Source organism: Plectropomus leopardus, chromosome 24 (assembly GCF_008729295.1).
Source record: "Plectropomus leopardus isolate mb chromosome 24, YSFRI_Pleo_2.0, whole genome shotgun sequence".
NCBI classification, from domain to species: domain Eukaryota; kingdom Metazoa; phylum Chordata; class Actinopteri; order Perciformes; family Serranidae; genus Plectropomus; species Plectropomus leopardus.
The window spans coordinates 6,441,863-6,459,396 of NC_056486.1; the positions used below are offsets into that span (position 1 = coordinate 6,441,863).

General features: G+C 38.5%; 2 protein-coding genes across 2 annotated transcripts; both read left to right on the forward strand.

The window, feature by feature from the left end:
* The first annotated feature begins 6,228 nt into the window (after positions 1–6,228).
* On the forward strand, positions 6,229–11,617 carry LOC121962625 (putative methyltransferase DDB_G0268948). The gene is made up of 7 exons (XM_042512842.1): positions 6,229–6,315; positions 8,306–8,417; positions 9,016–9,176; positions 9,315–9,528; positions 9,725–9,828; positions 10,506–10,643; positions 11,428–11,617. Exons 1-7 carry the CDS (start codon positions 6,281–6,283, stop codon positions 11,534–11,536), a joined length of 873 nt encoding a protein of 290 aa, XP_042368776.1. The 5' UTR covers positions 6,229–6,280; the 3' UTR covers positions 11,537–11,617.
* Positions 11,618–13,441: 1,824 nt separating this feature from the next.
* LOC121962958 (putative methyltransferase DDB_G0268948) lies at positions 13,442–16,015 on the forward strand. The gene is made up of 6 exons (XM_042513303.1): positions 13,442–13,565; positions 13,994–14,154; positions 14,441–14,654; positions 14,889–14,992; positions 15,269–15,406; positions 15,775–16,015. The coding sequence occupies exons 1-6, from the start codon at positions 13,458–13,460 to the stop codon at positions 15,869–15,871; spliced, it is 822 nt and encodes a 273-aa protein (XP_042369237.1). The 5' UTR covers positions 13,442–13,457; the 3' UTR covers positions 15,872–16,015.
* The last annotated feature ends 1,519 nt before the right edge of the window (positions 16,016–17,534 follow it).

A 17,534-nucleotide genomic window follows, 5' to 3' on the forward strand; every position in this document is an offset into this window, starting at 1 on the left:
GAAGACCATTGATCCGTGTCTGTGACCACAGAGGTCTCCGACTCCTCCCTGATTGCCATTCCACTGCTAATTAAACAGTCGGGCTTAACGAGTTCACGTTGATAACAAGGTTGGAAGGAAAGGTCACCCGATCTTGCTCACTTCAACTGGACACTGTCAATAAGAACCCTGCCTGGGAAGACAGGTACACACACACACACACGCACGCACACACACACACAGTCACACACACAGAGGCAATCATCCAAAAGAAAGACTCAGAGCTTTCGTATTGAGAAAGACAGATGAATACGAATGTGTTGGGGCAGAATTGACTTCTTTTGTGCTGGTCGGTCTTACATAAGCTTTCAGAATTTGATTTGTTTGAATTACTCTGGAAGTGAGGGAGACCAGTGGCATACTGTTCAAATATCTCTTTTTTTTGCCATGAAGTTACAAGTTCTCAGTGTTTCTCCTTGAATTTTATGCCTTTGAATTTTTAATCATTTGAAAAAGCATTTAGACCATCATGGAACACTAAAATTCTTCACTTTAACTCAGACTAATGAAATTCATTTAGTGAATAAGCAGCACTTCAAGGGTGCTGGTGGTTTTGCAGGTTTCAGCCCATTAACTATAAATTTACATTACCCATAACCGAGCATACATTAGGTTTTTTAAATCCACTTGAATCATGAAAACCAACTTAGAGAGAATTGATTGAGCTGGGCATCTGTGTAGATATTTCATCTCCTTCACGTTCTTTGGCAAAAGTTATATTTTCTAGCTGCTGACAGGAATTTTCTGAAATCTATTTCTTATTGAAGCCTTGATATTGAAGATTTAAAAGCATTGACCAACTATGTTTTAGGGCAAAAATGTAAGACAGAAAGATAAGAAAAAATGGACATAAAGGCAAAGCAAGTTTATTGGTACAGGACGTTTCAACAACAAGGCAACTTAAAGTGCTTTACATAAGATCTAAAAAGCAGAAAAGAAACACAAGGTAAACAACAAAGACAAAATAAGAACAATAGGAGGGATATTTAGGCAGCAGGAGGATTGCTGCTGCTGCATGATTTCTTATGAAGGTTTTAAGTTGACACAATACAGACTCTTTAGCTGATATGGAGGAACTGGTAGCTTGAATGGAAGTTCAGGACCTGCTGACGAAAGTTTACCAGCCTTTCAAAAGTCACAAAGTTGCAATATTAGTGTTAATGGGTTTTTCACCAAGTTTCATGAAATTGGGTTTGTAGATTTCCTTTATTCTTGCTGACAGACTAACAAACTGAACCGAACTCATAACCTCTTTGGCAGAGGTAATAAGGAGCGTGCATTATTGCTGTAAGACAAAGAACAAGAACTGCCTTTTTAGAGTTAAATAAAGCCACTCTGCTACTTGAAAGGTTTATTTTGTGATTAGGATTGAAAACACACTGTGGCTGATGAGGAATTGTGAACAAATACCAAATACATAAACTTTTTTACTAACATTTATCAAGACAATAATAGAAAAGGTAGCAGCACACGAGGTCCTTGTTCTGAGACATGTTCTCACTCCTAACTCATCAAATACAGCAGCTTTGTCTGTGGCCCTATGTGTCAAACTATGATGCTCTGGTTACTCCTCTAGCGTCATTTTTGGCCTCGTCAGTTTCTACATGAATGCCCTGTTTACACCTAGTTATAACATGCATCCTGCAGACTGGAACACAAGTGGACAGCTCTGACTACAGGTGTGAATGCACCCAACACATCTGCAATGCATTCTGACATCCGATCGCTCAGACCATGTTTGGAGTTATTCTAGGTCGAATATGGCTGCATTCTTTCAGCAGTGTATGCTAATATGTCCTGGGTTACATCATAGAGCCGTCTACTCAGCTGACATCCTTTGCATGTTTGTGTAAGCAGCTTGTAAGATAATGATATAGTTATTATTTAATATTTTTATGGCATCTCTTTTGGGCGATGCGTTTCGCACTGAGACCAGAGGACGGCTTGTTTTCATATAAAGGTTTGGCTTTGAGTCACTGATCCAGGAAGTTCGAATCTGTGAGTATCTTAAAGCCATCCACAATCTCCCACAGTCTTTACGCTCAAGACACACTAATTCATTGGCTCTGAAGTGTGTATGCAGCACAACAAACCTCCCACCAGTTAAAAACAATAGCCCATTTAGTCTTTGCAAATGGAAATGATGTTTATTTGCATACAGAGCGGAGAAGCGAGATTCAGTCACAAGTGGTCACTCGAAAAGCATGTGGAGATGCATGCTAATGCCGGTTTAAAGAGATAAACTAGAGCTGTCCACTGTGCTCAGATCACCCATGACTTGTTAACACCAGGTGTAAAGGCTCATAATGTCTTTTCAAAATAAACTTTTGTCTTCATTAGAAGCAATAAGTTTCTGCTTGTCACATGCATACAGTGTCTTATCCGAATAAACTTCCATTCTCACACAGGTTTTGGCACCCAAACTACTCTGTTAGGTTTAGGAAAAGGTTATAGTTTGGTTTAAAATAATGTAGACTTTTGGTTTGGTCTGATCTCCTGGGTTAAAGTTCTTGTTTTGTTTTATCACCTTGGCCACCTTCTTGTTTGGACTTTCTTGCTCTTTTGTTATGTCAGTTGCAGTGGATGGGTTTACATAGCAGTTAGCTGTAAGCCTCGTGCATCTGAAACAGATGCTATAGGATGCTTTCTGTGTCAGTATCGCACGTCTGGGAATGGTCTTGGGTGCTATTAGCCATATAGCCTGGGCGTAGTAATATTGTCATCACTTGCGTCAGTTTTAAGTTTCCCTCAAGCACCAAAAAGATGTTATTAGATATTTAATGATAAAGGCAATATTGGCCAAACACACTTATATTGACAAATTTAGGAGCTTTTGGTTGACTGAAAAGGACTTGGGACATTCCAGAGATGAATAGCAGGTGCATATTTTTCACTTTCTTCATTCTTTGATATGGGTCTGTGCTCAGAAAGTGCTTTTGCTGTATTTTCCAAGCAAGCCTGTAAATGTCCACTGACAAACCCCGAGCCAGACACACAAACACATGACCTATATATACTATCTGGTCCTCTCATCATTTATCTTACAGCGGCAGAATCAGGATAGATTGGTTCAATTAGACTGGCCTTTAATGTAATCTGTTTAATCCATTTCTATCATCAAAGCCAATACCTACCTCTCTCCTCAGAGAGTGGGATTAGCCCTCCGAGTGTATCTCTGAGCGAGCATCTCGGCTATAAAAACGAAGCCTCGGAGTCACTCAGATCTCTTCGATATTTGTTCTTTACAACTGGCTGTGGAGAAAACAGAGCGTCTCAAGTGAAGTTTTAATGGGTAAAGATTTAAGATCTTCATATCCAAGCAGAGATTGCAAACGCTGTTTGGCACAATGCACAGTGCCACAATAAAAAGACAGGGATTTGACTCTTCCTTTTCCCTTTTCTTCAAAGATTGCAGAGCTGATTTTATAGTGGAAAAACCCCAGGGTTGGGTAGCACCAGTAATTCCTTCACTAAATTTGTGTGTGCAGTTGCTTCTAACTACCAGCAACAAATTAGAACCTATCCAGCCATCCATATAAACGGTCAAATTTCGATGGCTGTCCTTTGTTTTGTATTACAATTCAAAGGTTTTTGTGCTATGTTATTTTTTTTTTAAATGTGTGTTTGAGGAGCCAGGGGCTTGTGAAACCCATTCAAAAAGCCATGACAAATTTCTACCCCCCAAAAAGCGCATGGCTCTCATGTGGCAACAAGACGGTTTTCTAAATTCGTGGATTTCATCCAGCAGCTGCAATCTGCTTTTACCTGCTGAGATTTCCGCAGGGAAGTGGGATTTTATTCTCAATACCCATCTATCCATCCCCCTACCCTGCATGTCTCCACACTGTCAGAGGAAAGAGGGAAATGATGCACAGGTATTTACCTCTCTGTGTCAATTTTAGGCTGAAATGCATGTTTAAGATATATACTGTGTGCATAAATAACATGCTTTTGCATGTTTTATCCCATTTTCCACAATTCCTGACACATATAGTTTTTTTCTCAACCTGTTTGGCCACCCAGAAATCAAGACTTTTCCCTGCACTAGTCAAACCCTTTGAAACCTGGAGCGGCATCACTTTGCTTGTGCTGCCTTAAAATGTCTTTCACAAGTATTTAAACCTTTGAGCCTCGAACAAATTGGTTTGATTTCTTTAAAAAAAAACAAAAACATGGAAAATGTGCAATAGGCAGCTTGATGCAAGAAATAAGTAGATCTAGACAACGATTTTTTAAAAGCTAAAGGAAAAGGTAGGGGGGGAAACTCTATAACTCTCTCTATAACATAATTAAATTTTTGAAATTATGTCACAAATGTATCATAATTTTTAAATCACTTTTTTAAAGGTAGTTTCTTTGTTGTTTTTTATTTGGGGTTTTTGTATTTATTTACATTCTAGTTTTCAGGTAATTTTCTTGTGTGTTTCACTTATATCTTGCCAATTTTTTAAAAATTTCTTCTTTTGTTGCTCATTGCCTTGCTCCCATGTGTGTCAAAGAAATCAAGCAAATTTGCTCAGGTTTCAAAGGGTTAAATACAATATTTCTCATATTTCCTTCAGAGTACCTGTGTGATTGCTTTTCTGGAGAATTCCCCACGCAGTATTAGCAACACTGCTCGTCAGAGTCGATAGAAGCACTCCCATAGCTCTTTCTACTGTGTCGGGAATGCCTGCAGATATTAAAGCTGCTTGTCTGAGTCCATTGACTTTGTGTTTTTAATGGCGTCTGTGGGAATGTGTGAGGACACTGTAATAAGACTTGGTGTTAAAGATGTAGCTATAAAACGGTCACATCTGGGTACTCATATGAACGTGGATGACAACGTTGTCCTCCAAAAGCGTGTCTATCATGCTTCGGCTGCACACACAGCAGTGGACGGTGGTGTGACTTGAGTGCAGCTGACAGTTTTGATCAAAGGTGATTGATTGGACGACACCAGGCGGAGCTGCACCTAGCAACATGGTGGGGTTAAGGGTTGGGAATCCTGAAGTGTCTGAGGACACCCTGTAACCCCCTCCCCCCTTTGTTAACACAAGCCCCAGTGCAAACCGTATCTGACAATGGATATTGATCAGTGAACGGGAAGGATCAATGCTTGTTGATTGGGCAGAAAATACAGGGCCAAGACTGGCCTCCGTGGTTCAGGCTGATAACTTAAATCATTTCTATACTTGAAATAGATTTGATCATTTTATCAAACCAAAATTGCTCATACAGATAATTTGGGTATTTTTTAGAACTGGCACTAATTGATCAGATTTTTATTCACATTTCTTATATTTAGATAGTCATATGATAATGTGTGACTATGTTCAACATATCAGTATGCCAAAAAACACATACTATAGCAGATTAAATACAGAAGTGCACTGAGGACTTTAATGCAAATTTCTACTGATGAACATGAGGAACGTTTGATTCTTAAGCATTCCCACACTCAGAAACTCTTTCCTACTCAGCACAGAGCAGACATCATATATATGCATTTACTGCCATCTGCTGCTGCTTGCAAGCAAGTGCAAAAACCTAGATTTGGAAAATTGCAGCGCATCTTTAGGTAATATTTGGAAGAAACATGTCACCTTTCAAGGGCTGCTTTATGAATAATACCTCTAATTAGCATTTAACACTCAGTTGCAAGTAAAGAGGGTCATTGTAACATAGTATGTTGAAACTAGAGCAGACCTTTCCCCGTTGAATTAAAACAAAAACAATTAAAACTAGACAATAATGGACTAAAAAATAAATTTCTGATGCAACAAATGATTAAATTGCAGCCACTTTTACCAAAAAACAGTGACAAAACAATAAAGACAAAGATGGACAAAATAGACCATTTAGGTAGACTTAGTAAGAAATGGTCCTCTGCATGAAAAGTACTCCAAAAATTTGAAAAATGGGATTTTGTGTTTTAATGTGGAAACTTTGTCTTTTCTGTTGTTGTTGTTATTTTGCCCTTTTTGTAGCTATTTTATGTCTCCTTGCAGTTCCTGTGCATCTCTGTCACGTCCCCTCCACCACCACTAGGTGTGCCCGTTGTCCTGGCTGTGCTCTTTGTCCTGCAGGATGTGGGTCAAAGCAGAGAGTGTCTTCGTTAAGCTCATGAGCAACACCTGGGTGCGGTGAGGTTCATGAAATAAAATGGTACCAACTTTCAGAAGACTGTCTCTGCTTCCTGTAGCACAGATGCTGCTGCTTGCAGTTACTACAAACATTTCCACACACTCTATACGCAAACATGATCTCCCATCTTTGTTGCAGCCTCCGAGCCAGGTTGTAACAATATTTTAATATTTTTCAAAGTTAGAGGCTGTTGTCATCAACTATCAATGTTTGATCATTTTATCTACTGCCAATTGCTAATATCTAACAACTTATTTTTTTAAATGCTAGTTCAGATCAAAAAATTTGCTTCATGGTTAATGCCACATGCTACTCTTGAGAGATTTGTGCAGAGATATATAATTTACAACTATTGCAGTTCAATATTGTGAGTTTTTATTTAACGGCATATTTAAGTAATTGCCCTCTGTAGATTTTATCTGCATACTAAGATGATGTGTGCTTCCTTTCTCTCTCTTTCTCATTTGCTCACTCTACCACACTTTGCACAATATCATTATATAATTAAAAAAGAAAAAAGGAATGGAAAAAGAAAAAACTTTTTTTTTTAATCCATATATTTGCCTTGCGCATCATGTCACTCTATTTGAGACAACAAACCAGTTCAGCCTTGTTGTTGATGGGGGCTGCGGCCCGAGGCAAGACAGTCCCATTGGTTTCAAACCTCCCCAAAGTTGTTCAGCCCCCCTCAGCTGGAGATGATACTGGCCAATAGCAACCCTCCCAGTGTATCATACTGGTAAGCTGGAGGCAAGGTAGTTTTTGTTGAATTGCAGGACTGGTGCAAAATATCCTCCAGGGTGTATCTATGACTTAATCTATGACTAATTGTTTTTATTTGTCACTTTTAAAACACCCTCACAGACCTTGAGTAAACAGTGGGTCACTGGTTACTAATAGTAGTTGTAGAAACATAGCTCTATCCTTTTGAATGACGTCAATGCGAAAGCAGCCCTCGGTCACTTCTCCCGTAATGCATTAAAGACAGTAATTCAGAAACAAAGAAAAACAAAGAAACCACTTAAGCTCGTCATGTCTCTGCTGTCCATTTGGCATTCATATCTTCATGTTTAGTTGATTGTTATAAATTACTCTGTTAAATGTATCAAGCATTGAATTTACTTCACGTTTACAATTAATTTAAAGCAATAAAATGTGGAGAGAAAAAAACATTGATGCAACACATCCTTTTTTGGCAGGAGTACCAAAGTCTAATTGCATTTTTGAGTGAAATTGATTTGGGGGTTCCTTCAACATTCATAGGTCACAGGTTTTATTCAAGGTGTCTCATTTGTAAGCCTTTTGGTGACATTTATGAGTTAGACCCTTTTTAATTGGTTCCATTCTTACTTATTGTGAAAGTTTGTATTCAAAGGACTTGCATTCAATGCATTTGTTTTCTGTTTTTGGTACAGATACCAAATATGTTGAGAAGCTCAGGCAGTTAATGCCAGACTTTTTATTTGCCTACTGTAAGGGTCTTCAGAGTCATAATGAGGGAGAAGCTGTTTATCAACATTTACACCCCCATTTTCTGTTTAAGAGAGCGTTGACTGTTGAGCAGGGAGTGCCACTAGCTGGAGGACAAAACGTAACTGGCAGACAGCTCTGTACACAGATGTCCGGTAATTAAGATATTAGGGAGCCTGCAATAGCAAACAGACTCAAATGGACAGGCCAGAGGGGGATCACAAGAAAGACATCATAGAATTTGGTCAGTTTGGCACTTCATATGGATAAAAAAAAGTACAACTTTTTTTTACAAACTCAAATTGGGAAGATTTTATTTTTTAATTCGACACACTGATACACTGATGTGATAAACCTGCTGTGGAATGAACAGATGAGTAGTTAAAGAACGCTTTGATCCTCATGTAAAATTGTGCTACTTTCTGTTTCATGACCACTCTTGTCAATATTTACACACTGTTTTTTACTATAGACATTACAAATAGTAGATGAGGTGGCAACTCAGTACACAGCCTCAAGCTTATTAGCCCACTAATAAACCGGTGACTTCAAGAGTAAATATCCCCACCAGAGGGTCATCCAGGGTCACACTTAAATACAGACGAGCACAGTGGAAAGTCTTAGTATTCAGTCAGTTACACGCTTTGACAGACTCGAGCACTTTCCACAGAAACATGCCTGTTCGTGCATTTGAGGATAAAGATCACGCAGCTGCTTACCTGCAATACAGAGTGGAACCAATGGAATTAATCAGCGAGATTATGAGCTTTATGAAGAGAAAGGTAAGTGTGCATGTTCAAGTTTTCAGCATTTTAACTGCAACCATGAACAACCAAACTTTTGTAAAAAAAAAACAAAACAAAAAAAAGAACCACTTTTGTTGCTGTAAACTCAGCTGGAAATTTGTTACAAAAAAGACGCAGTATGGCCACTACAAACACAGCTGAGCATGTCCTGAGCTATCATTAAAAAACACCCACATAAATTAGTTTGGTTTTCTACTGTCTGTCTACAATTGCACAGTCTGAGAAAGAGAAACAAATGTAACTCTGACAGTAAATATGATATGACTTAAGAGCTATATCTGTCTTTTTCTTTTTTTGGTTGTGAATGTCTATTAACATCATTCAAAATATAAAATCGTGTTATCATTTTTTTATGTTTTGCTGTTTTCAAGTTGTCTCAGTGTTTGGATATTTTTTATTATTATTATTATTACTATGATTATTATTATTATTGTTATCATTGCTACTTATTGCCGTTAGAAACATATTGGACATATCCCAAACTGTTTTTTAAAAACACCTGATTTTTTTCATTTGTTAGCTACAAATTCACAGGCAAACATATTCATTTAAGACAAAACTGTATTCCTATTAGGCAGCGACTCAGTTTAACCTCGCAGTGGATGTGGGCTGCGGTTCGGGGCAAGGAACGATCCCATTGGCTTCACACTTCACCAGAGTTGTTGGAACAGACATCAGCCTCGCTCAGCTGGAAATGGCGCTCTCCAGTGACAACCCTTCAAATGTTTCATATAGGTGAGCTGGAGGGAAGGTTGGGACTTTTATAAAATCATTTTTTTTGTTTAATTGCAAGGATGTTGTAAAATATCGTCCTGGGTGTATTGATGATTTGTTGGACAAACAAATGTATTTCTTTTTTCATTCGGTCCTCAGGGAGAGTCCAGCAGAGGAGTTACCGTTTGGTTCTGGCGAGGTGGACCTTCTGACGGCCATGACCGCGGCTCACTGGTTTGACCGTAAGAAGTTCCTTGTGGAAGCTGACAGGGTGCTGAGGCCTGGAGGCTGCCTTGCTCTCCTGAGCTACACCAAGGAGGTGGAGCTGGAGTATGGGAACGTCTCTAATACGCTCAATAGAATCTGCGAAGAGGTTTGTCCAAAATACAATACCTTAATTCTAATAATTTATTATTTTGAATAAGCTTGTCAACATGTTTCGGACCATTTCAGACCAATGCCACGTTAAATATAATGTACCATATTTGTTAGAATTTGAGATATTTTTAAAATTGCATTGACCTATGCAAAGTTAGGTGGTAATGACAAACATTTGTTTTTTTTATTAGTATTACACAGCCATGGATCCATTCCGAAATCCCTATCTTGGAAAGTGCTCAGTGAAAATCTACTCAGATATGTTTGATGCCTGTTCTTACCCAGACAAAGAGTGGTGAGTGTTCCTGACTTTATTTACTGTATATCCAGTTCTACAAGTAGTCCTTATTAAACCAGGAGCCTGCTCATATCTGATGTTAACATGTGTTTCAGTGTTTTCAACACAAGTAGACGGCAAAGACACTTATGTCTATGATGCACCTCCAGCTGATCACTTGTGTCTAAATTTCATTACTGCCTACATCACTGATGCCAGAAGGTCAAAGGGCCCTGTGCACGGTTATTATATCCACACTCTCACTGGCTGCGCACTAGCATGCTCACTTGTCCTATTTCCATTGGGTAAAACAACAAACAGTAGAACAACACATTGTCCAGTTTGTTGTAAAATGGACGAGTTATAGATCCTTGTCACCAAAACAATCACCATGTCCTGCATGTCCAATATTTATCTCTGTCCACTTGTGATCACCCAAGATGCAAGTTATTGCCAAATAAAATCAGGTCCTGTGAGTGTGAATGCAATGAATACATTTAAAATTACAGCTACAGAGTGTCAAACATATACACTCTGACGTCTTAGAGTTAACTGGCAACAGGGCAGTTTAAACTTGAGCACTCAGGGGTCAAGTGTCTTGTTTTGGGGCATCTCAGTATATTGTCATGGGAAAAAAGAGTGTTTCTGATTCACTGTAGCCTCCATTTCCTCAATCTTTCCTTCTTTGTGTCCAGGACTGACTGTCTGAGGGTAAGAAGGAAATTGCCACTAAGCAGATACTTTGGCATGGTCAAGACCTTCTCCACCTATCAGAGATTTCTACAGGAGGACCCTGCTGGGGCTGAGCATATTTCTAATGACATCAGAAGCAAGTGAGTTCTTAACCTCCACCTTATCCACAAGTGTAATAGGTAAAGCTGCTGTATTCAATGGTCAGAACGTATAGTGAAGTAACAGCAAACTGACAGCAAATTAACGCTGTTAGCTCTGTCAGCACTGTTGCCATTGTTAGCACTGTTAGCACTGTTAGTTGGTGCACTCCAGCTCAGCCAACTCCATATTAAAAGCTGTGCAGGCAATCTTTGCTCAAACTCTGAATCATGTTTTGAATGTTGCATACAGCTCCTTTAACTCCTGGCCCTGAGCTCTCACCTCCACTCACCTGGCGCTTAGCGTTGATCTCTTAATCTCCACCTAAATTAATTTATTATTATCAAAAACTGCTGAAATTTATCTTTGAATACTGTGACAGTCTTGGGCATTAATCAGAAAAGCCAAACACTGCTTGACTAAGCTTAACTGTTGAAGGCTTTTAGTGCTTTGATAATATAGCCTCCATTAATTCCCCTTCCACTGACAGGACAGAATAGCCCAGCAAGCAAAATATATGAAGCGGAAGTGCTGAGCCATAACTTTTACATGGATGTTAAAAAAAAAAAAAAAGAAATGACTTTGCATTTAATTACAATCACAGTTTGGTAAGATGTACACAGAGTTCTGCTCTCTGTCACCTGAATTTTGTCTTATATGGTTCATTTTCTACTCTGAAGTTCCTCAACTCTTTTCAGTTAGTTTCAGTCTTGATGTAGCCATTAGTCTGTCCTTTGATCCATTTTAGATCCTAATCCTGTCTCGTCTTCGTGTCTTCCATACCAGGTTGCTGTCTGCCATGGAGACGTCTTCTCCTGACCCAGAAGTTACAGTGGTTGTGAAGTATTTTTATTGGATGGCACGCAAACCTTGTTCGTTGAGACTGGCTTTATAATGCGCAACAGATCTTGACCCCTGTTCGTCCGATGTCAGCTGGCATAAACTCCACCACCCCTGCGACCCTTCAGAGGATAAGCGGCTACGGTGAATGAATGGTGAATTGGAAACTAGAGCTGTGGAATTCATCAGAAAGTGACACATACTTGGGAAGCCGAGTGCATACAGATATTTTGGTATTATTTATACTCCTCTTATATGGTGAGAATCATGTGAAATAAATGTTTTAAAACAAGTTTCTATAGCGTTTATTTTCATATAGAGATATTTGATCTGTTTCATTCATAACTGGACTTTTTAACACAAGTAATACAGACAAAAAAAAACAAAACAAAACTATGTAACCTACCCACAAACTTATGTAGAAGCACAAATCAAAATCAGCAAAATCTGCAAATGCTCTGCTTCTGGCCATGAGGTGTCCCTCCTATCTCCCTTACAGTCAAAATGATGGCAAAAATAACAAAAAATGGCATTTATTTATCCCCTATCATGCCCAACTTCAGTGGATCATAACAACATCTGGAATTAATCTGTAGATGCTTCGGTTCAAAATAAGACCAAATTGTTCTATAGTTGTCTGTTATTAAGCAACGACCAAGGCCAAATATAGCACAAAATTAGTTTTTTTTTTTTTTTTTTTAATGGAAGAAGAATTTCCTGAAGATCTGCACACAAAAAAATAAGGTATAAAAAGCCAATAAAATTAATATGACATGATATCACACATGGTGTCCCAAAATGTCCCATAAATCAGACAGTAATCCACACACAGACAGTAATCCAGAGTGAAAGCGAGAGATTGAAACAAACCACCTCAGCTTCCCATGTCCAAGGGAACAACAAGAGGTCGATGAGGTTTGATTGAGGCAGGAAAAAGGATTTCCTGTTGTGCATCATAGTGGGAACAGTCTGCTGCTGAAGGTGCTCCTGTGTGTGACCAGCAGACCGTGGAAAGGATGGGAGTCGCTGTCCATGATGCTCCGCAGCTCGTACAGCATACTCCTCTCTGACACCACCAAAGAACCAAGCTCCACCCTCAGGACAGAGACAATCTTTGCTGCTGGACTTCAGTGTTGATAACAATATACATATAGTAATCATGAAAAAGTTACAAGTCAGGTTTAAAATGATACAAAATATCCTTTGAGTACAATTTATCCAATCTTTTTTTATTTTTTAAAATTTGGGTTTTTAAGGTACCACTAGTTTATAAAAGACGTTTAATCAGATTTTTTAAGCCAAATTTCTCTACTTCAGACACATAATGATGACACATGATAATTTAGCCCATGTCTAAAATATCAATAAATCAATAAATATAATAATCAATATGCCAAAGAAACAGTGCTATGGGAGATTAAATGAGGAAATGCATTGACAATCTCTTTGTAAATATCAATTGATTAGGAATTAAAACTCCCACCTGACTCCCAGTCATGCCCACACTCAGCAGCTCTTTCCTTTTAGCACCATGCATCACATGGTATGTGCATTCACTGCCACCTGCTGCTATTTGAAAGCAAGTGCAAAAATCTTGATTTGGAAAATCACAACATATCTATTGGCCTTGTTTAACAGAGGCAAGTCATTTTTCAAGGGCAATGCATGTCTTACATTTTTAGATTAGTCTTTAATGCAAGTATGGTCCTGGAAAAACTTTGAAACATGAAGACTGAAGCAAAGTACTTAAATCATAAAAATTAATTGCATGCTGCACTTTTACCGTTATTTTAAAGCAATAAAGCGTGAAGTCCAGTAATGCTTCGGTTACATGTGGACATGCAGTTTGCAGCTGTCCAAGAGGGCAGGACAACTTTAACTCTGGGAGTTAATGATTAAATAAAGACAAGTGCACAAGTGCAGAGTCATTGTATCAGTAGGTGCGCTGACCATCACAAGCAGTTATACCCAGAAACATGGCTGTGCGTCTCTTTGAGGGTAAAGATCATGCAGCTGCGTACCTGCAGTACAGAGTGGAGCCTGTTGAATTAATCAGCTTAATTATGAGCTACATGGAGAAAAAAGTAAGTGTGTATGTTCATGTTTTCAGTACTTTGATAGGCGGCAACATGCTTATATGTGTTTTGGTACCATTTTATGTTGCCTTTATCATCTCTAATTAGGATTAAATACTCAATCACTTTCAAAAACAGCATATTCTTCAGCATTAACTATACCATATAGATACCTGTTTAACCATTTAAAATCTGAGCAAATTGTTTTGATTTCTTTCAAAAACGTGGTGAGAAGGCAACAAGTAACTTAACAAAGCAAGGCCCAAAAAAACAAGAGAGAGAACAAGAGAAAACAGAGTGCCAACTTTTCCATAAAAAAGGCTGTAACTCCCTGTTACCTGAATGTTAAAATACCTGAAGGTTATCCGATAGAAGTGCTGCAGAACTGTATTTAGCACGATAGTTATGTTTCTAATCACAGCGGCTTAACCTTTTAGACCACAAAACAGTTCAACCTCGCAGTGGATGTGGGCTGCGGTTCGGGGCAAGGAACGATCTTATTGGCTCCATACTTCACCAGGGTTGTTGGAACAGACATCAGCCCCGCTCAGCTGCAGATGACTCTGGCCAAAAGCAACCCTCCAAATGTTTCATACAGGTGAGTTGGAGGAAAGGTGAGGATTTTGGTAATACCTTTAGCCCTTTCAACATGAGCACACTGGCTTGATTTCTTTTAAAATCTTGGAAACAAGGATTAAGAGTCAACTTTAGGAAGGAAATTACTTTTAAAACGCCACAAAATTAGTTTAGTTTCTTTGCCTTTTTACCCCATGTTTTTGAAAGAAGTCAAATTTTGGTGTTAATACAGATTTTAAATGGTTAAGTAGAAGGATTGTACAAATTACCCTCCAAGGTATATTGATGATATTTTATAATGACCCCAGGGAGTGTCCAGCAGAAGAGCTACCGTTTGGTTCTGGTGAGGTGGACCTCGTGACGGCCATGACCGCGGCTCACTGGTTCGACCGGGAGAAGTTCCTGGTGGAAGCTGACAGGGTGCTGAGGCCTGGAGGCTGCCTGGCTCTCCTAAGCTACACCTCAGACTTTGAGCTGGAGTATGGAGATATCTCCAACACACTGAATGACATCTGTAATGAGGTTCACACCAGATATCGAAATTCCTTGAATTTATATTTGAAATCTCTCTAAGAAAAGGGCCAAGATATGAGCCTTGAGCGACTTCACAAGAGGGCAGAACTAGTCATTGCTCAGCCAGATCCTTTATACAGAATTAAAAAAAAGGTTTTTATTATATAAACTATGTTTTCTATTTGCATTGACTCAGCTGTGCAAAATCAGGAGAATTTTTGTTGCTCTTTTTATTTTAATCAGTTTTACGCTGCCCTGCTCCCCTTCCGAAATCCTCATATAGGAACGAGCTCTGTGACGATCTACTCTGACATGTTTGACTCCTGCTCCTACCCAGACAAAGAGTGGTGAGTATTCTTCACTTTACTTACATCCAGTTCCAGTCTTAAAAAACTAAAAGGGATAAACACTATGAATACATATATATTTACAGTGCAAGGGTGAGAGTCAGACAAATAAGCTCTGATGTCTGGGGGTTAACTGGCACAGAGCAGCTTTAAACTTGAGCACTTTGGGGTCAAGTGTCGTGCTCTGGAGCATGTTATATAGTCAAGGGAGAGGAGGATATTTCTGATTCTATATACAGCCTCCATGTCCTCAAATGTTCCTTGTTTCGTGTCCAGGAATGACTGTCTGAGGGTTAAAAGGACTTTGTCATTGAACGGATACATCTGCATGGTGGAGACCTTCTCCACTTATCAGAAATTACTACAAAAGGACCCCACGGAGGCTAAACGTCTCTCTGATGACATCAGAAACAAGTGAGATATCAACATCCATAATGATATTTATTAACTTCTGGCCCTGAACCATCACCTCAACTCACCTGGCATGTAATGTTGATCTTTTAATCTTCACTGAAATTCATTTATCGATATCAAAACTCTTCATTCAATACTCATTCACAGACTTAGGTATCATTCAAAAAAAGAAGTGCACACTAAAACAGATTTTAACATATTTGTGAACAAAATTTGAGAGAAATAAGCTTTTTTTGTACATAGAAAATATTAGATATTTCATGTCAACTCATGAAAAATGGGAGCAAAAAGTGCATTTATGTTTTTATTCAGTTCACTTTAGATTTCCTCAAGTAAACCAAACTGTCTCCTCGTGTCTTCTACCCCAGGTTAATGGCTGCCATGAAGACGTCTTCTCCTGACACAGAAGTTACGGTGATTGTCAAGTATTTCTATTGGCTGGCGTGCAAACCTGGTTCACTCTGATTTGCTGAATCCTGTTGATCCTTACGTCTTCAGTCTGTAAACCTCAGCTGTAAGTTTCAGCAGAGACTGACATAAATCCGTTGGTTGAATCTCTATTGTCTTAAAACAAGCACATGGTGTGTTTATCTTTTTAATTTTGTCTCATTACCAAACAGACAAATAGAGGCAGCTTCTGAAGGATTTTTTAAAATCATTATTACACATTGGAATTTCAGTAATTTGTTTTTATTTTTGACAAGTAAATGTAAATATGTACAAATTTAGAAAAAAATAAAGAATAGTGAAACAAATTGCTGCATCTCTTATTCAGTCTTTTTCCATGTACATCAGTACAGTTTTTGAGTCACAATGTATTATTCTTATTCTATCATGAAAAACTAATTTATGTGAAAATCGCTCCACGCAGCTGGACGTATCTGGATCTACCGTTAAAAAACATCTGCCTTTGTTTGTACAAGTATGGCTGGATATCACCCAAACTGTTGCTGAAAAACACATCTGGAAATGTCCAGAACTATGGTTAAAAAAAGAGACTAGGATTGGTCGCTACAAACAGTAACAAATGTACCAAACATGTGAGCTGGAGGCAAGGTGGGTAATTTGGTAAAACCAGTTATTTATTTAACTGCAAGAATGTGGCAAATATCCTCCAGGGTGTATTGACACTTAATTGTCTCTATCTGTGCACTTTTTAAACATCCTTTCATTGTATTTAGACTGTGTGTAAACAGAAAATACTGGTTACCAACAGCAGTTGTTACAACAGCTAAAGACCTTTCCCATGATCAGACACCTCTGGAAAAAGACCCCACTGAGACTTAACATCTTACCTGTGATATCACTAACAAGTGAGATATTAACCTCCACCTCATCCACAAGTCTAATCATTAACTTGTGGCCCTGGACTCTCACCTCCACTCGCCTTACGCTGAATGTTGATCTTTTAATCTCCACCTCAATGCATTTATCACTATCAAAAACTGCTGAAATTCATTTTTGAATGCTGTAACACTCGTAGGCATTAATCAGAGAAGCCAAACACTGCTTGACTAAGCTTAACTGTTGAAGACTTTTACTGCTTTGATAATATAGCCACCATTAATTCCTCTTCCACTGACAGGACAGAATAGCCCAGCAAGCAAAATATATGGAGTGGAAGTGCTGAGCCATAACTTTTACATGGATTTAAAAAAGTATGACATTGTATTTAATTACTATGACACTTTGGGGAGATTTATACACATTTCTGCTCTGTTACCTGTATTTTGTCTTGTGAAAAGAACAGTCTTTTGAGGTTTCACTTGTACTTTATATATTAATAATTAATGGGTTTAAGATCTTTTTAACCCACTTGTTTCTTTTTGTCTTGCCACGTTACTGTTTGCTATGCAGACATCTTCTCCTGACACAAAAGTAATTGCAAAGTATTCGAATGACTAGTGAGCAAACCTCACTGATCAAGTATTTCCAAATATTTTAAGCATGTGACTTTTTTTTTTTAATAAGCCAATGTCTCCACTGTAAAAAGCAAATGTTTGTTTTATCTTTAATAAAAGGTGTTAATGTTAAGTTGCCTGAATTTTAGAGAACACGTTGAGCTTATTTTGTAATGCTTCAAACTAAGTCAACTTAAATTTTTTAAGGCAGCCAGGACACTTACTTT